The sequence below is a fragment of the Octopus sinensis genome, linkage group LG21, assembly GCF_006345805.1.
Source record: "Octopus sinensis linkage group LG21, ASM634580v1, whole genome shotgun sequence".
Classification (NCBI taxonomy): domain Eukaryota; kingdom Metazoa; phylum Mollusca; class Cephalopoda; order Octopoda; family Octopodidae; genus Octopus; species Octopus sinensis.
The window spans coordinates 17,466,436-17,486,782 of NC_043017.1; the positions used below are offsets into that span (position 1 = coordinate 17,466,436).

The 20,347-nt window shown below is 36.3% G+C and overlaps 1 protein-coding gene across 2 annotated transcripts in view; it reads right to left on the reverse strand.

Moving 5' to 3' along the window:
* Nucleotides 1-719: 719 nt before the first annotated feature.
* Nucleotides 720-20,347, reverse strand: part of LOC115222937 (E3 ubiquitin-protein ligase SHPRH) — a 38,400-nt gene continuing 18,772 nt past the window's right edge. For both annotated transcript variants that reach the window (XM_029793338.2, XM_036511997.1), the window contains exons 14-31: nucleotides 19,876-19,941; nucleotides 18,400-18,482; nucleotides 16,823-16,949; nucleotides 16,243-16,419; nucleotides 15,608-15,715; nucleotides 14,843-14,973; nucleotides 14,157-14,336; nucleotides 12,970-13,038; nucleotides 11,594-11,724; nucleotides 9,739-9,812; nucleotides 8,996-9,136; nucleotides 7,769-7,870; nucleotides 7,116-7,184; nucleotides 5,748-5,927; nucleotides 3,780-3,872; nucleotides 3,262-3,348; nucleotides 2,297-2,475; nucleotides 720-1,289 (exon numbers count right to left, since the gene is read on the reverse strand). In XM_029793338.2, coding sequence (XP_029649198.1) covers nucleotides 743-1,289; nucleotides 2,297-2,475; nucleotides 3,262-3,348; nucleotides 3,780-3,872; nucleotides 5,748-5,927; nucleotides 7,116-7,184; nucleotides 7,769-7,870; nucleotides 8,996-9,136; nucleotides 9,739-9,812; nucleotides 11,594-11,724; nucleotides 12,970-13,038; nucleotides 14,157-14,336; nucleotides 14,843-14,973; nucleotides 15,608-15,715; nucleotides 16,243-16,419; nucleotides 16,823-16,949; nucleotides 18,400-18,482; nucleotides 19,876-19,941 — 2,544 coding nt within the window. In that variant the 3' untranslated portion in view covers nucleotides 720-742. The remainder of the gene's footprint in view (nucleotides 1,290-2,296; nucleotides 2,476-3,261; nucleotides 3,349-3,779; nucleotides 3,873-5,747; nucleotides 5,928-7,115; nucleotides 7,185-7,768; nucleotides 7,871-8,995; nucleotides 9,137-9,738; nucleotides 9,813-11,593; nucleotides 11,725-12,969; nucleotides 13,039-14,156; nucleotides 14,337-14,842; nucleotides 14,974-15,607; nucleotides 15,716-16,242; nucleotides 16,420-16,822; nucleotides 16,950-18,399; nucleotides 18,483-19,875; nucleotides 19,942-20,347) is intronic.

Sequence of the window (20,347 nt, forward strand, 5' to 3'; positions counted from 1 at the left end):
CTCATTAGATGGTCAGATGATTTTTTTATTGTCTCAAATTGGTGCAAATAATGTTTTATATCATTGACATTAAAAATTTTAACAGGTAATTACATGATTAAATAGATTTGATTCAAAACAGGTAAAATTAACCTGATCTGAGTAACCGGTTTCAATAAACAGTTTTTTTATATATATATATATATAATACACACACAAATATATACACGCATGTGTATGTATATATATATATATATTTACATACATATACACTTATACATACATATATGTGTGTATGCAGATATGTAGTATGTGATATGTACATATATATATGTATGTATGTGTATATATATATATATATATATATATATTAGATGAGAATGAACAGTGCCCATGGTGTGCAGGCTCTTCTGGACTTATAAACTAAAAATGGCTGACAACCAGCCATACCGTCTGCAGCTCAGCTTCTACAGATATAAAGAAAAAATGTGAGCAAGGAAGGAATTATGATTAGGTCGGGAGGGGGAGGAAATAAAAGGTTGCAAACTCCACCAAAGGCACCCAAGGACCATTATTCTACCATTAAAAATGACATGTCTCAATTGGATGTAAAATTTTCAACTGATTGAATAAATAGGCTGAAATGTTAAAATAGCGACAATGTTTTCGAAAATATAATTCACATGATATGGAAGGAATAAATGGCTGAATAATCTTTTCTTTTAGTTTTCTTCTCAAAAAAAAAAAAAACTGTAATTGGTCCCTATATCTGTGAAAATGATGTCCCTGGTAAGGAATCTGCTGACATAGAATGAGACTGTGATTGTAGAATGGAAGTTGAAGGATGAGTTAAAGAAAGAGAGTCTGAGGTTGTGTCAATATTTAAATTCTGGCCAGCTGTTGGTACCTCAGAGGACCCACTTTCGGCCCCAACATTACTAGTGACAGAGTCTTGAAGTAATGTCGTCGTACATTCGCTAGTGCTTTGATTCCAGTTCGTAAAAGTTCTCTGTTCCTCAGTAATGCGTGATAAAGCAGCTGCTGCACACCTCTGCTGCATATCAGACAATGCACTTTGACCAGTGTTGTCAACATCATCTGATTCTAACTGCGGCTCAGAAATTGAAGATGAATTGTCTTCCAAGACAGCTTCTGTCGAAACATCTCGAAACAGTTGATATAAATCTCCTATAGTTAACATTGTGTCATTGCGGTCTGAAGGAACAAGGTAATTTGTTGCGGATGCTAGCATCAATCTCATACGTTCTTCGATAGTGGCCTTAATCAGGAATCGGTGCACTTCTGTTGCCCTAAAAAAATATAAACAGACAAAAAATAAAAATACCAAACCACAGATTTCTGGTGCAGGTACAAAACCCCAAATTTAGTGGCTAGAGATATTGTCTGAGTATTTTACTTTATCTATTTTGGAAGGAGGTAAAGCATGGTTTCAATTCCCAGACTGGGCTATGCATTGTGTTCTTGAGGAAAACCCACTTCATTTCATATTGTTCCAATCCACTCAGCTGTAAATAAGTAACCTTGCAAGAGACTACCGTCCCGTTTAGGGGAAATGTTGTGATCTTGCTCACTTATATGCTATGGAAACTGGGGAACCAGCCCTATGAGTCTCATGGTGATGAAGGATGAAAGGTAAAATTGAACCCCAAGTAAAAGTCAGAAGTGTTAAGGACACTCCACCTGCTGAAGAGGATTGGTCTATGAGAATCCTGTGGCAGTGTCATGCAAAAAGCACTCATGCCAGTGCCATGTAAAAGCATACATGCTGGTGCCATATTAAAAGCACCCAGCATGCTCTGTAAAATGGTCGACATTAGGAAGGGCATCCAGTTGTAGAAACCAAGCCAAATCAAACTAGAACTTGGTGCAACTCTCCAGCTTGCCAGCTCCGGTCAAACTGTCCAACCCAAGCCAGCATGGAAAACAGGAGGAGGAGGGGAGGGGAGGAGGAGGCAAGGAGCAGGAGGGAAGAGGAAGGGGAGGATGTAGGCAGAGGAGATGGAGAGGAGGTGGAGGAGGATGTAGGAGGAGGAGGATGTAAGCAGAGGAGGAGGGGGCAGGAGGGAGGGGAGGAGGCAGAGGCAGAGGAGGTTTTAAAAGTAAAAAAATAAAGGTACATAATGAAATGTTACATATCACTTTGGCTGCTAATCTACCAATTCTACAAAACAATGCCTTCATCTTTAGAATGAAAGGATGTGATGAGGAGATTTGGCTACTATTTTTAGCATGGCAAGTAACTCCTACACTCAACACACACACACTATTGGTTTATGAAATTACTTTGTCAACTTACATTGTTTGTCCGATTCTGTGAACTCTTCCAATAGCCTGCAACTCCTGGGCTGGGTTAAGTATCGGCTCAGTTAATATAACATATTTGGCTTCAATTAAGTTTAACCCGTTACAGCCAGTGTGAACTGGCAGCAGAAGAACAGTAACTTCAGGATTATTTTTGAAAGTTGTCAGATTGTTCTGAAAGAAAGACAAAAACAGAACAAATTAACACATTTTTATTAATTGACATCTTTGAGATTTTTTCTTTTCTTTACCACAAACAAAAAAAAGATTTTTTTAAAAAAAACTAACACATGGTTGTGTGGTGAGAAGTTTGCTTTGCAACCACATGGTTTCAAGTTCGGTCCTTGGCCAAGTGTCTTCTCAGGCCAACCAAAGCCTTGTGAGTGGATTTCATAGATGGAAACTGAAAGAAGCCCATCATCGTTTAACATCTGCTTTCCATGCTGGCAAGGGTTGGACAGTTTGACATGGAGCTGGCTACCAGGGAACTGATCTGGAAGCATCCAAATTAATCTCATGGAACCGACTTCATTGTGACGTAAGAAGAGGAAAATGTTGTCACACTTACATCGACAACTTGATTGCAGACACTGACCTGGAATGTATCCAGGATTTTGAGGCATTGACGATGGACAGAGAAGTGTGGTAGGTGGACTTTGTTACTGTGGCCCAAGTTGGAATCCAGCCATAAAAAATTTTAAAAAGCAGCTATAATTCACAGCTACCATCTTCACAGCTGGACATCTAAGTAACAGAAGTTGTCAACTATTTCTAGCAAGTTTTCTGGAATGTTGAAATATTCCATTTCTGAAGTACACTTACTGCTAACTATTCTTGTACATCCTTTTTATGTGAAGTGAAGTCCAGCTTCTCTATCAGTCGGTTTAATTAGTACAGTGTTAATTACTAACTGAACAGTGAATATGAAAGAGAAGACTTATTTGAATTACTGATACAAACCTGGGACTGTTTCCCTGAAGATAAAGTGGAATATCTAATGCCATTCATGGCCAATGCTTGACCAATTATCTCTAAAACACTTGACCACTGAAATATAACAAAAAAATTAATAATTTAAAAGTTTTCAAAAACTGAAACAAAAAAACAAAAACAAAAAATGTTATAAACAAACATAAAAGGAAAAGATGCTAATAAAAGTTTCAGGAAAATGACTGAGTGAACACCTTAACCCTTTATTCGACTCATAAAGCAAAATATGTTGAATATGCTCCTTTATCACTACCATTATAGTTTTGAAACAATAACTGTTAAAATCGAACTGCACTCTTCAAAACTTGCACTAAGATAAGCACAAGGTAAAATTACTACCTGCTTTTATAGCAAGTTGATGCAGGTAGTTTATCCTGTCCCCCTCCAACTTTTAGTTCATGCAATTGAAAAAAAACTGCATTATTTAAGGTATGACCCAATACACACACACACACATACAAACACACAATATATTTTAAATATCTTACTGTAGAAAACACAAGGGATTTAGCAAATGGATCTTTCTGTCGAATCTTTAAAAGACAATGCACAATAGCAGTCACTTTGGTTGAGTAACTACCCTGAAAGAAATAGATATATAGATATAGATATATATTTACATACTTATATATACACATACATATATATATATATATGAGATAGAAAGAGAGAGATAGACAGACAATTGGATGAAAGGATCAATTATAGATTAAAAAAAGAAACTATATAATTTCATTTTTTACTATATATATATATATATATATATATATATACTACATACACATATGCATATCATATGTATATACACATACAAACACACTGACTGACTCTGTGTGTGTGTGTGTTCCCAAGTCTATGTATGTATTCCCAGTTATATTAGGTTGTCAAGAAAGTTCTTGCAGAATTTTAAATTTTGGTTTTAAATTATGCATTTTCAAATTAATTTTCGTTTTAAAGCTCATTTTTCACTTTATCTAATCATGTTACTATTTTCTTTTTGAATTGCTGAACAAGCTCACGATATCAATGATGCATTTGGCCCAGGAACCACCAATGAACGTACAGCACAATGGTGGTTCAAGAACTTTCGTAGCGGTGACAAGAATCTTGAAGATGATAAGCTTAGTGGTCAACCATCGGATGTTGACAACGATCAACTATGAGCCTTAGTGGAAGCCAATCCACACACAACTGTTTGAGAGCTTGCTTCTGAATTAGATGTAATGTATACAATTTCCAACCACTTGAAAGAGATTGGAAAAACAAAAATACTTGAGAAATGGGTGCCGCATGAATTGAATGACAACCAAAAAAAAAGGCTATTTTGAAGTGTCATCTTCCCTTCTTTTACGCAAAAAGAATGACACATTTCTCAACCAGATTGTGATTTGCGATGAAAAGTGGATTCTTTACGACAAACGGCGATACTCAGCTCAGTAGTTATTTCAGCCAAGATATGTGCATCTGAATTTAACGGATAAAAACCACAAGAACTTTCTTGACAACCTAATAGTACTGATTTCAAAATTACAAATGATCATTAAGTGATTTGCTTAAAATAAGAAATTTAAACATGTAGAATTAGAAGTACTACTGATTATTATTATTACTGCTGCTATTATTATTATTAAGGCAGCGAGCTGGCAGAATCATCCGCATACTGGGCGAAATGCTTAGTGGTATTTTGTCTGCCGCTATGGTGTGCTGGCTCACTGCAAAAGGAATCTTCACACACCATGGATTCTTAGAAATACAATTTATGGTTTAAGCAAAGAATTCAGTGTATTATTCATAACTGTGATTCAAACAAGAGTGGCTGGTTGGTTGATTGGTTGCTTGCAATCAAGTGATTTCAGATATAGTTGTACAGGATGGCATCTTGGACACATGTCTTTTACAATAGACCTGGGCTGACCAATACCTTGTGAATGATTACAGTAGATGGAAACTGTACTACTGATTATTATTATTACTGCTGCTATTATTATTATTAAGGCAGCGAGCTGGCAGAATCATTTGCATACTGGGTGAAATGATTAGTGGTATTTTGTCTGCCGCTATATTCTGAGTTCAAATTCCACTGAGATCAATTTTGTTTCATCCTTTCAGGGTTGATAAATTAAGTACCACTGCAACACTGGGTTAATGTAATCGACTAGTCCTCTACCCCCAAATTTCAGGCCTTGTGCCTTTAGTAGAAAGGATTATTTTTATTGTTATTATTATTTAGGTGGCGAGGTGGCATAACCATAAGCACACCAGGCAAAATGCTTAATGGTATTTTATCCAACTTCAATGTTTTGAGTTCAAATGCCACCTTGGTTGACTTTGCCTTTCCTCCTTTCAGGATCAATAAAAAATAAATACCAGTTGAGCACTGGGGATCAATGTAATCAACTTACTCCCTCCCACAAACTCTCTGGTAGAAAAGATTATTATTACTATAAAATGAATACCTTCATCGAGACACCATCATCATCATCCAACACTCCAGATTTCTCCATCGATACATAATTGATATCGTCAAAGTGTGTGCTTTGACGACATGTTGGACATTTCAAGTAGCCTTGAGACCGTTTAATGATGATATAGATACAGGAAATGCAGTAGAAATGGCCACAAATCAAAACAGCCCACTGGAAAAAAAAGAGAAAAAAAAATCATCACCATCATCATTTAATATCCTCTTTTCCATACCTGCATGGGTCAGACAGAATTCATTGAGGTACATTTTCTTCAGCCGCATGCTCTTTCTCTCCCCAAACCGTACCTGTTTTCAAGCAAGATGATCAATTCCCCAAGGCTGAGCATGTTTTCACAGAAGATTGGAAACAAAGGCCATTGCTTGCATGATGGCAATATTTGTTTACAACTTGTCAAGACAAAGAGAAAAACACATACAAATATATGGAGAGGGGGGGAGAGAGAGAGAATAGTCAGGTAGTTCCTCTACAGAAAGAAACCTGTTCAGACCCTGCTCTCATACTTTAATCTACCATCTCCTTTGTAAAGCTGCCCCTCTGGGTTTGATGTATTGCCAGCTACATAGCGACCTCACTGCTTTTGGTGGCATGCAAAAGGCCCCCAGTATAGACTGTGGACTGGTTGGCAAAGGGCATCAAGCTATAGGGACCATGCCAAAACAGACACTGCAGCAACATGCAGTCCTTGAATTTATCAGATCCTATCAAACTGTCCAACCCATTCTTGCATGGAACATGGACATTAAAAGATGATAATGATGGTAATAATGAATCTCATTAACAAAAATGGTTTCAAATTCGTTACAAGTTATCAAATATTGTAAAATAGTGTCAGATACAAAAATCATCATCATCATCTTTTGATGCCCATTCTCCATGCTGGCATGGGTTGGATAATTTTGACAGGAGTTGGCTGACTGGAGAACTGTCCAGGCTCCAATTGTCTGTTTTGGAATGGTTTCTATGGCTGGATGTCTTTCCTAATGCCAACCCCTATACAGAGTGTACTGAGTGTTTATAAAATTATGAATAATAGGGATCTTAAAAGACAGTATCAAATATGGGTTCAGATATCATGTTTACAACATATATCCTGATTTTAGAATAGGTAAATTATGTCCCTGCATACTGTAAGAGGTTATTGACTCATGTAGGAAGATAGGCGCCAGGAAGGAGATGTGACCATGAAAAACTGGCTCATAAAAATTATCAAACCCATATCAACATGCAAAAGCAGATATAAAATGCTGCTGTTGATGATGCCGATGATGAGATAATGAGAAATGGTAAACAGATTTACATAAATGGCAACACTCAGACAGTTTTGTTATTTGTCCTTACCTTATCTTTCAGGACCTCCAGACAAATCAAACATTGAGTTGGAGGAGAATCTTCAGATGGATTAGCATCCTGAAACAAAGAATCGTTAACAAAGAATTAATTAAACATTAATAATAAGATAAAATAATTGTTTTTATCAGAAGCACAAGACCAGAAATATGGGCAAAGAGGCTTCGTAATCATCTTCTTATTATTATTATTATTATTATTATTATTTATTATTATTATTATTTATTATTATTATATTTATTATTATTATTATTATTATTGCTATTATTATTATTATTTATTATTATTATTATTGCTATTATTATTATTTATTATTATTATTGCTATTATTATTATTATTATTATTATTATTATTATTATTATTATTATTATTATTATTATTATTATTATTTATTATTATTATTAGGGCCTAATATGGCTGGTTTTAAATGCTAAAGGGTTAACAGCATCAATTTTTCCAATCATAGAGAGTCTGAAAAGGCCAATGGCCTAGCCCTTTCTTCCAGGCCTAGTAAATAAAAGAAACAAAGAACAAAAAAAAATCTTCAAATCTCTTCACAGACCAGTTGTTCTGCTCTAGAAAACACAATACAAAAATAAACGTCCTGTCTACATGATGTAAAAATGAAGTGTAAAACACACACCTTGGCTAAATTTTGCAAGTAAAACAGTTGTCCAAGTCTCTTCTTTAAATCATTGTCGGCTGATATCTTTTCATACCTCAGCCTTGTTTCTCTTTCTTTCAACTGCGAAAAGAAGGAAAATAAATGAAATGAGTTGAAAGACATCAGACTATCTGATAGGTGGAGATTTTATATGGAGCATTTGGAATTGTTCAGTTAGCTCAGTATTAAGAAATAATGACAGAGAGAGGAAGAGAATGATACCTGAATCAATGCTGATGATGGTGGTTACAGTGGTGGTGAATGGGAAGGAGGAGGGAGAGGACAATGATGATGATTCATAAATTCATGAAACAATCATAAGAACTTTCAAAACTCAAGAAAATTTTTTATGATCACAACTGTACTTTATTTATTTACTAATACAATATTGTTTATATTTGTTTATATTATGTACTTATCTCTATTGTGCTTTTAAGATATAACTTTTCCTACCTTCACTCTCTAACATATAATCGCCCTCATTGAATCTCTAAATATCTTTTTAAGGTTTTAGACATTTCTCATGCCAAGAGCACTTATCTGAAATCCAGTATGCCTTGTTTTCAAAGGACATATGATTAACTATATATATATATATATATATATATAAGGAGAATTCACACAAAAAAACAAAAGACGAAGACAAGTAGTGTAGACAACAAACATATATAAACAAATATATATATATATACATATATACCAGAATAAGCACATAAATGTGAAACAAGGTTGGAAAAAATAGTGCTCAAATACTGGAAGTAGAGTAATATGTTGTTTTATTATTAAAGCTACAAAAATATCACAAAAAACTGCTACTCAGAGTTTCACGTTCCCATTCAGGCTTCTTTCAATTTCCATCTACCACCAAATCCACTCACAAGGTTTTGGTCAGCCTGGAGCTGCAGTAGAAGATACTTACCCAGCATGGCATGCAGTGGAACTGAACCTGAAACCATGTGGTTGGGAAGCAAGCTTCTTAATCACACAACTACATCTGCACCTAGTATTAAACAAACTAAATCTCAGAAAATGATGGTGAGTTCACAGATGGAAACCCCCTCGATGATAAGTCTACTGGATCAGGACCAACTAAGGCTTAAACAGTCGGATCAACAAAGTAATTGTATATTAAAGAAAATATTAAAACTTGTTCAATAAATTAATAACTGTTAATTATTAGTGCATATGAAACTAGGAGAGGCTCACTTCGTACTGATAAACCACATTAATGGAATAATTGGTTGCTTTCTCTCCCAGGTATGGTAGTCTCATCCTTGTGATACACATGTTTAATTCATCATATACCCGTACTTGATCTCGCAGCCAAAATACCAATTTACTCATCAACTGTAAAAAACACAAAACATTTCAGATATTAAAATAAGAAAAGAAAAGGGTTAAGGATGAAGTGACTACAACAACTGAAGTCTCTTTATTTTAGGATAGTGGAGCACCTAAGGACACTGGAGTTATCACTGAGAACCTTAGAAATTACCAGTTTTTATTATTATCATTATCTTTAATAATTATTAATTTCTAACACAGTGATCTCAAAGTTTTGACTCAGTAGCCTGCATCAGAATGTGAAGTTTATTTATGGTTTTTCTAAGCCTTGTATATATTTTTTGGTTCATCTTATGGTTGGAGTATAGTAGTTGCAATGTAGGTGCATTTTTGTAGCATATAAAGAAACATCTCTTTGGATTGTTTAATCAAGCAGAACAACTTGTAAAAATTGTAAAATTAAAATGTAATATTCCAATTAAATGTAGTGCATGATCCTTCAATTAGTTTGACTTTTAAAAACACACACACACACATTATATACTGGTATCAATAAACAACAATATGTTATGTGTATTAACTTCTGTTCCTATTGACAGATTTCTTTTTTTTTTTATACTAATTTTTTAAAATTTTAAACTTTCACCTTACAGAAAAATACTTACAGGAAATTCTTTGCGGTAAACTTCAAATAACTTCAAATGAAGACCAGCTTGTTGGTCTAGGTCTGGATTACTGTCTAATGACAAAGAAATTAAACAAAGTCAAGCTTAGAGTAAAGTAGGGATTTCTTTCAACTGGTATCAAAAATGAACCAAAGCCAAGTTAATAAACAACAATATATTATTAGTATTATTACACAAGTGAGATGGAAAAGTTGCTTGGTAAAAACAATGGAGAGAAATGGTTTGCAGAGTTTTAGTTAAGAGGTCTGACCAAAAAGTATCAAGACCGGTGTTATAAAAACAAAACTACAGCACATATCAATTCAGCACTCAATACCTTCAAAATAGTTTCCATTGATGGATGCATTCCTGGAACTCCTTTTAGGAGATAGCAAGCAGCTGCCTCATTGCATTTTCTTAGAATGCCTCAATGTCTTGAAATCTTGTTCCTTTCACATGGAATTCCTTTCAAACCTTGGTTTTGAGACCATAGCAGCCATAAACCCATGATTTTTCACCTTTAATGACTATTTTCAAAAAGTTTTCCTTTTTCTTGATACAATCAAGGAGATCCTGCACAGCTGAAACCTGATCTTTGTTTTGTTTTCTTTTTGGCTTTTTTTTTGTTTTTGTTTTTTTGTTTTTTTTTTTGGAGACAACTACACTCTACACACTTCACTTTTAAGCACTGCTACAAACAACAGAAGAGAGCAAGAACATTATAACTTAGGGTGCATGTGTAACAGACTTCAAGGTCAATTTATGTTAAGCAGCTTCACTCTACATACTTTAGCTCTGTTACCATAGCAAGAATCCTGATACTTTTTGATAAGAAATCACATGTCTCTGTAAGTCAGTGGTTTTTCAAACATGTGTGCTATGGTGTGCTGGCTCACTGCAAAAGGAATCTTCACACACCATGGATTCTTAAAAATACAATTTATGGCGTAATCAAAAATTTCAGTGTATTACTCATAACTGTGATTCAAGCAAGAGTGGTTGATTGGTTGATTGATTGGTTGCTTGCTTGCTTGCAATCAAGTGATTTCAGATACAGTTGTACAGGATGGCATCTTGGACACATGTCTTTTACAATAGACCTGGGCTGACCAATACCTTGTGAATGATTACAGTAGATGGAAACTATACTGTTCAAAGCCTGTTGTTGTTATCATCATCATCATCATCCTTTAACATCCATTTTCCAAGCTGGCATGGGTTTGATGGTTTGATGAGACCTGACAAGTTGGAGAGCTGCACCAAGTTCCATTCTGATTTGGTTTAGTTTCTATAGCTGGATGCCCTTCCTAACACCAACCACTTTATAGTGTGTGCAAGGTGCTTTTAATGTGGCACCACACAAGCGCTTTTATGAGGCACCAGCACAGGAGCTCTTTACATGGCATTAGCACACAACTCTTGCAGGCCAATCTTCTTCACCAGGAGGAGTGGCCTTAACCCTTTTGCTGTGGAGGACAGGCCTTCTTGAGTACCTTCTGCTGTAGAGGAAGGGTCAAACAAAATAATCATAGAAACATCTTTGATCATAGGTTTGCTCAGACAAGTATGACCTGGAGGCTAAACAACAACAAAACAGGAGCCAAAAAGGTGGGGGTGAGCTTCAATGCAGCTGTCCAACCTGTTAAAAATAGCAGCCAAATCCCCTGCAAATCTCACCCTACAAAAATAAAAAAACAAAAACAAAGATACATTGGATAATGTAGTTCTAGATACATTATGTCTGATAAAAAGACATGATAATCACATCTGGAACATCTTTAACCACAGGTCAGCTTGATTAGGCCTAACATGATGCTAAGCAACAAGATTAAAAGAATACAAATCTTCCACTTACGATATAAAAACGGAAGGTAGCTGTATATACATTTCAACATTATCTCCAGTTCTCCTTCCCGCCAATTACCAACACGGCGCCGCAACACAGATGCACCTTCCTCAGTGTTTAAAGAAAAGTCAAGAATGTCACTGGAAATGATTAAAAAAAAAAGATAAGAATAAAATAAAAAAACAAAGACAAAAATCATTTTTAAAAAAACTGCATCAACCATGTTTTACCGAAACAAATATCGTGCACACAACATACACAACATACTATTATAAACCCTTCCAAAACAAGGGTTTTATGCTTGGGCTTATGATAAAACCTTCCCAAGCATACAACTAGAACCCTTACTACAAATATTAAGTTCTTTTTTTTTCTTCTTTTTTTTTATAAATCTTTATTAAGGAACATTTTTCATGACCCCAACAGCAAAATGGAAAAGATGTTGTCCCAGAGCACGGCAAAGGAGATGCACTGGAACAGCACTCTGATTCACAGGGCTCACATTTGCAGACAGCCATCTCCACTCAGGTAGTGGATGTGCAGGGGTTCAAGAATGCTACAGGCTAAACCATAAACTTGTCGGAGAGTGACCAATACCATGACAATTTGCTTTTCTCAGCCTGACAAACAGCAGAGTCAGAGCTGGTAGCTAACCACACAAAGTTGCAAGGTGTCACAACATGTGGTATCCCAGATGAGGGACCTATCACCACAGAATGGGAAAATTACCATACCATCTGGCCTTATACTATCTCCTCAATCTAGCCCTGCTGGTTAAAGCTGGAAAGGGAAGGTTGCAGAGTGTAGGCCATGCTTTATGATCTTGTTCAGGGTGGTATGGCACAGAAGGTGACCAACAGGATGATGGCAGGATAGTGGATGGAGGCCAAAAGAATCCACAATGGATCCACAGTGGCATTCATGAGGTTCAAAGATCTGGAGGCCAAGCCTCAGGGAAATGCTGATGCACAGACAGCTACCAAGGTGAATGCCAGTTGCAAGAGATGGCACCACATTGAGCCAAGTTCTGCTGTGAGGCTTGGAGGCTGAACAGAAACATGCCAGACAGTGCTGGTCAAGTCAGTGCAATACATCAACACTGGTTGTCAAGTGGGGGAGGGGGAGACAAACAGACACAAAGACACAAACACATAGATATAAATATATGTACACACACACACACACACGCAAATATATATGACAGGCTTCTTTTCAGTTTCTGTCTACCAAATCCACCCACAAGGCTTTGGCCACCCAAGGCTATAGTAGAGGACACTTGCCCAAGGTGCCACACAGTGGGACTGAACCTCATTGATTCAGCAAATACAATAAAGGTTATTGAACAGAAATCTGATACAATGGTCCCAAACAACTCCAAATCTCACCTTTGGTTAATTCTGTACAAACAGGATTCATATTCCTCCAAGTCTTTTTTCAAAAGGCACATTTGGCACCTGAAAAAAAAAATTATGAAAATATCTTTTATCTTTTACTTTTTTCAGTCATTAGACTGTGGCACTGCCTTGAAGAATTCTAGTCGAACTTAGCGACCCCAGTACTTATAATTTTTTTTTTGTGAATCCCAGTACTTATTCTATGGTCTCTTTTGCCGAACTGCTAAGTGACTGCAGCATAAACACATGAACACCAGTTGTCAAGCAGTGATGTGGGGCAAAGACATGCACAAAGACAAACACACACACACAATGGGCTTCCTTCAGTTTTACTCACAAGGCTTTGGTAAGTCTGAGGCTAGAGTAGAAGACACTTGTCCAAGGTGCCACGCAGTGGGACTGAACCAGGAACCATGTGGTTGAGAAGCAAACTTCTTACCACACAGCTTGGCATTCATACCAGAAGCTCCAATACGAACATTTCAGAGTGTTTGGGTGTCAATTTGAGGACATGTACTGAGAGTGATAAAAATCAAACATCCAGTCAACATCATGGTGTTTGGAGTGGTCACTAGTGGTGGTGACATTATGTCTCCATTCATCTTCCCACAAGGCCTCAGACTCAACACGGAGGCCTACATCAAGTGCCTGGGGAAGGTAGTGCTGCCCGTGGTCAAGAAGATGGCTGCTGGAAGACCCTATGTCTGGTGACAGGACTCTGCACCATGCCATACAACAGGTGAACCCAGTCATGGCTGTCAGATAATTTCTGCAACCACATCACCCTTAACATCTGACCACCTAACTCCCCAGACTGCAACCCCTTTTATTATGTGTGGAGTGCAGTTGAGCATGAGACCAACAAAACTCCTTGTAACACCAAAGATGAACTGAAGGCAAAGGTTTTGGCAGCATTCACCATCCAGAAGAATTGCAGGGATTCTAAAGTTGTCTGGAGGCCGTGGTTGAAGCCAATGGCGATTTTATTGAATAAATTTACTCTTTAGTATTTCAAGATATTTTTATGTAATTTTGGTTAAATACATCAGTTAAAATGCGTAATTTAGACAACAGTTTATTCACCACACCCTGTATATGTGTGTATTTATATATATGGAACATTTGTACCCCAGTATCAGTAGTAGTAACTGCTGAAAAATTCTGTTCAGAACACTCACTTAAACTGTTGATGTTTCCTTTCAGCTCTGATACAACACGAAACAGTCTCATCAATTTCTCCCTGACTAGGTATTTTTCCTTGTAACTTCTTCAATTTTTTCAAGATTTTGCTTCTCTCAGATATAAATGCTGTCAGGCGTCTTGACACAATAAACTTGAGTCCCTCTATAGAATGGATCCTGAAATGCGAAAATATTTGCTTACCTAAGTTTATATATATATATATGAACACACACAAACATATTTATATACACATATACATATAAAAGTATGTGTATGTATATATATAAATATATATATATAAATATATACATACAGAGAAAATTATATCTTTATTATTGGTCTCACTTTATAAAGCTGACAATTGTCTCTATTGTATTAACATATATATATATATATATATATATATATATGAAGGCTTGAAAGAAATGAAGCCAGGATGCTTCACTGGATGTGCAATGTCAGTGTGCATGTTCAACAGAGTGTAAGCATCTTGAGAGAAAATTTAGGCTTAAGAGGCATCAGATGTAGTGTGTGTGTGTGTGTGTGTGCGCGCGTTTAAATATTTGTATATAGATTATACATGTATGTAAATGTGTGCAGTGTAACTGCATGTATATGTATTTACACAAACACACACACATATCAAAAATACATTTATTAAATTAACATAGAAATTCCATACTGATCACTTATTGAAAATCCTTTCTGATCAATCGAGGTGAGGTCATGTTGGATCTTGTTCAATAACTGAGAACTTTTGTCTTGGTCAACAACAAAATCTAGAATCTCCATCCACCATTCTTCATTAATGAACTGAAAAATTAACGAAACAAGTGCACAAGCAGTAAAGATAAAGTATAATTAAAGTCATTGGAAACTGCACAGAACATAGAAATATATACAGGGAAGGAAAACAATTACATTTGTCAAAAATGTTTAAGCTATATTAGAAATGCTAACTCCCTCTCTCTCTCTCTCTCTCTCTCTCTCTCTATCTATCTATCTATCTATCTCACTCTCTGTGCACACACATATATGTGTGTGTACATGTATAAAGGTAACTATCTGTGTAAGCACTCAGCTACTCACCACACAAATGCATCCAACCTGACCCTTGTTTTATCATCTCCGGTGACATCACTACTGTTAGTTTCACCAATGTTCATCTGATTCATTTCTTCCACAACCTGGCTGATTCTTGGCTGAGTTAAGCAGACTCCACATTGTGCCTACATTCTGACCTTGTGTACAGCTTCCTATTTCAGTTGTGGTTTCCTCTAGCTGTCTCGGAAGCCCTCCTCTTGCTGTTTTTGCTGTCCTCACTGTGTGCTGCCCTTGCTACCCTTGTTATGTGCAGCCCGTCCTCCCCTGACTAAGTCATAAATTTACAAAGTTAAATTAAATTTTTTTTAAATCCAACCAAATCAAATATCCAAAGTGTATTTACCTGTTTCTCAAGATTGTCCGCTTTTTGTTTTGAAGAAAGCCAATTGTCAAAGGCTTCTTTCACAAAATTCTGGTGTTTCTCTGTGAGACGATTTCGAATTTCAGCAGCCTGCAAGTTAGAATTAAGAAATGTACAGGCAAGGAGAGAGTGAGAGAGAGAGAGAAATAAGGATAAAGAGAGAGGGAAAGAGAAAGAGGATAAAGAGGGAGTGCAAAAGAGGGAAAGAGAAAGAGGATGGAGTGGGAGTGTGAAAGAGAGAGGGAAAGAGAAAGAGGATATAAAGAGGGAGTGCAAAAGAGGGAAAGAGAAAGAGGATGGAGAGGGAGTGTGAAAGAGAAAGAGAATAGAGAGAGAAGGAAAGACTAAGTTGTCTCTTCACAGACAGAAAATCTATCAGTTTTGTTAAGTGAACAAAGTTTAAGTATAGCCCCAGCCACCCATCCACACAAAAGAGCACTGAACCATAAAAATCCTACCTCATATAACTCTCCATATAGCACATGCTAGCATGAAAAATCAGATGTTAAACAAAAGAGTCAACAAACATCCTTCATCCTCAGACAATCTAAAAAAAACTAAGTCCAACACCTGTCTGTTAGAATCCTAATGAGCAAATTACATTAAGAGACACTCACCTTTTCTTGGAGTTTGTCATCATCGAGAGCACTGGCCACACCTTCTGGTTTTTTGGACAAAACCTCATTTAAATTGTGGTAACAATGAAGCAGCTGCAGGTCATCAGTTCGTATAGTATTCTTGTGTTCTCGTACAGACCAAAGTACTTGACGGTAATTATCTATGGCATCTTTCAACTGGAAACCAATGAAATAATGGCACAGGTTTAGGTAGATTACTTAAGAAATTGAACCTTTCAGCATTTAATCCGACTATATCTAACCCAAATAATCTACCTGTTTTGTTAAAACTAGCTACATCTAGCCTCTCCCACCTACCCTACAATGTCATTCTAAAAATGTGCACTGGCAAGTTTAGACCCAGGCCACTGGACTCATCGAGGATGGCATCAACAGAGATGTACTCAACTTCATCCACATCCCCAGCCTCGGGATCCATGTCCAGGTCCACACCCTCGACGCCCTCCACATCCACATTAGCAGCAGCCTCAGGAATGTCTGGTAAGAGATCGACTCTATACTGAATACAGAGTGATCTTTACAGAGATCACTCTGTATTCAGTATTATTTAAACACACACCTGTTCTTTGATGATATAGATTCCAGCAAGCCCATGACGTGCTGCAATGGCTTGTCTGTGAGCCTCTTCACATTCTGTAACTCCTTTTTTTATCAAAGACTGCAATAGTTCTTCCATAGTCATCATTCTACAAATAAATAAAAAGAAAAGACAAAATTCACAACTGGTATATTTTTTATGATGGCATGTTGCAAATAATCAAAGACAAGGTGGACAAAGAAGGAAGTACCACCGTTTCTTTAAGCCCAAATCTAAATTATTCTGGAGAAGTCTTGTCTATTTGTGTTGGAGGAATGCCTCACAACATACTAAAGCAACTCACTGCAGTTTGAAGGAAAGCATTTTTTTGACCATTGGTGTTGATAGAATAAGTGAGACAGTGAAAAATAAAGCTTGCCATTGAAGTTTACAACATCAAAGACTTATGCTCTAGATCAGTCACAGGAAAACCGCAGCCCACAATACTTCCTGTACAGCATGCAAACAAAAAATTACCTTGATGTCTTAGTAGTGCAGCCCACATGATGTTGAGCCATGTTTCATGCGGCCTGCTTCTCAAAAAAAGGTCGTCAATGCCTGATCTAGTACAATCATCTACAAAATGTACACAAGTCTATCACAGTCTATCACAAATTAAAACAATGTCACTGACTCAGTATGAAAGATACAGCTTTACAAGAGCTGGTATATTCATACCTGTGAATGGCCTCTTAAGAACTGAAACCAAAACCTATACTTTAACAGGAGCTTTTTGTACTTGTCATTCGTGTGAACAGTGAACCATTTATTGTCTTGTTAGAAATCTATTTTCAATGGCAATGTCTTTTATCTTTTACTTGTTTCAGTCATTAGACCGTGGCCATGATGGGGCACCGCCTTCAAGAATTTTTAGTCAAATGAAACGACTCCAGCACTTACATTTTTGCAAGCCTGGTACTTATTCTATCAGTCTCTTTTGCTAAACTGGTAAGTTATAGAGATGTAATCAAACCAATACTGGTTGTCAAACCATTCACAAATAAATCTGCCCACCTTGTTTTGTATGTAGATGACATCCCAGAGTTTCATAATCTACGTAATGAATACAAAATAGCTTCCGTCTGTTTCAACAAAAATATTTTCCAGTGATGTTCATACATTCACAGAAGTTTGTATGCCACAGGAGGCAAAGAATCTTGACACCTGAACAAATATCTTTGTTTCAAAAACAGGAAAAAAATAAATAAATACCTTCCAAACAAAATCCTTCATTGAAGAAAGGAAATGTTTATTTGTCAACAAAAGTCTTTTCAAGAAACATTTACCAATGTTGGTGCCACATAAAAAGCACCCATGTTGATCCTACATAAAAAGCACCCAGTTTTTTATGTAAAGTAATTGGCATTAGGAAGGACATCCAACCAGAGAAACCAAGCCAAATCAGACTGGAACTTAGTGCAGCTCCAAATCCTGTCAAACCACCCAACCAATACCAGCATGGAAAACAGACGTTAAATGATATTGATTAGTAATCTTGTCTCCCCAGTATATTTATCAAGATTTGCACACTTCACTAGATATAGAATCAACTGACTTACTTCTTGTTTATGGAATGGAACTCTCCCCGAACTGCCTGTGGATGGCAACATGCCTGGCGCAATTTCATTAATGGATGCAAAAGCTGGCAACATAAAGAAGAGATTAGAAATTAGGATAACACTTAAGTTCAGCTGAACAACTGCTCCAGCCTGAGGGTGGAGGTAGAGAAAGTGATTGCAGCCTAATTGTAAAAAAGCTATTGTAGACAGACAAGCAGGATCCAACGGGAATGAAAATAAAATTATCAAAAAATTATGAAAATTATAATATTATAAACAAAACTAAAAATTTATACACTTTTAACACATATTAAACATGATAAACATAATTAAAGTGAGTTTTTTAAAAAAATTGTTCAATGTCACTGATAGTTAATTCTGAGACACCCTGTATATACACACACATACATACACACACTCTTATATAAACTGTACTTGATGACATATAAGATGCACTTTTCTTGAAAAAAATATCTCAAAAAAGTCACCCCAGGTCCTATATGGCCTGAAGTTGGGTCCCCCATAAGTGTTAATGCATTATTACCTGAATATGCACTGGTGAAATTAGGGTGTGTCTGATACCCCTGTGCATGTTTTATGCCATCAAATAAGGTATGATTGTGTGTGTATACATATATACATACCTGTCTTCTACAGCAGAATTGATACTGGTGCTTGTGTCACGTAAAAAGCATCCAGTACATTCTGTGGAATGGTTAGTGTTAGGAAGGGCATCCAGCCATAGAAACTATGCCAAAACAGACAATGGAGCTTGGTAAACCCACTCACCCACCTTATTAGCTCCAAGCAAACCATCCAACCCATGCGAATATAGAAAACAGACACTAAATGATGATACATACTCACACACACACACACACACACACACACATGCACACACACACACTAGGTGCAGCATATATATCAACCCGTTATTTTATTATAAACTAAGAAGTTTTAAGTTTTGACTAATGAAAGTTTACAGGTTGATTATTATGTTTATTTCAAAATATTTTAAATATATTTACAATTCAAAATGTCCACCCTTTGCTTTCACCATAGCCCTTAATCTTTTCTCAACTGCTTTATCACATCGCAGTTCTTTATACCAGCCATTTTCAATACTACAATTTGTTTGAGCCACCATATTTAATTGAGGTTAAAAACAAAAAAAGGAAAGACTGTCAGGAAGTGTTATACAACCTTAGCAACTATTTCTACAAATAATAATGTTTTAATTTATGTTTGAATAATGGGTAAAAGTATATGCAACACCTGGTATCATCATCATTGGTACATACATACATACGTACGTACATATGTATGTATGTATCTATCTATCTATCTATCAATCTATGTACGTATGTACGCTTATACAACCTTGTTTGCACTCTCCTTTTTCAGAAAGAAACAACATTTGAAGGTCTAAGGTGAATTATACCATAGAGGAATGTTCAATTACTCATTTATACTCACACGGCTAAGTATTTTTCTATCAATACTGTTCAACTTCACAGAATAATTCTTCCATTTGGACAATTGCTGGTGAAAAGAGAAAAAAGGTAATGAGAGAAAGAGAAAAAAGGAGGAAGAGAGAGAGAGATGGAGAGAGAGAAATGAATATTACTCTTCAAACATGTTGTTAAATCAATAGAAAGCAAGCAATAAAAATAAAGTCAATCCAAGTAAATCCTATTTAATTCTAGTGACCTAGTGTTTAAGATATAAAGAAACCCAGTTCAAATCCAACCAACGGACACACCCAAGAATGAGATACCTGATAACAGTTGGAAATCAGTGACATAACTAATTATAAAGCTTTTCTAATCTTGATTTCCGATATGTGATTTTAATGAAACAGGAGTAAAACAATATATTCAGACGTAACTTCCAACAACCAGCATGTGAGACTCCAACACCTTCCTCTTGTCTCAGTATTCTTCCTCCT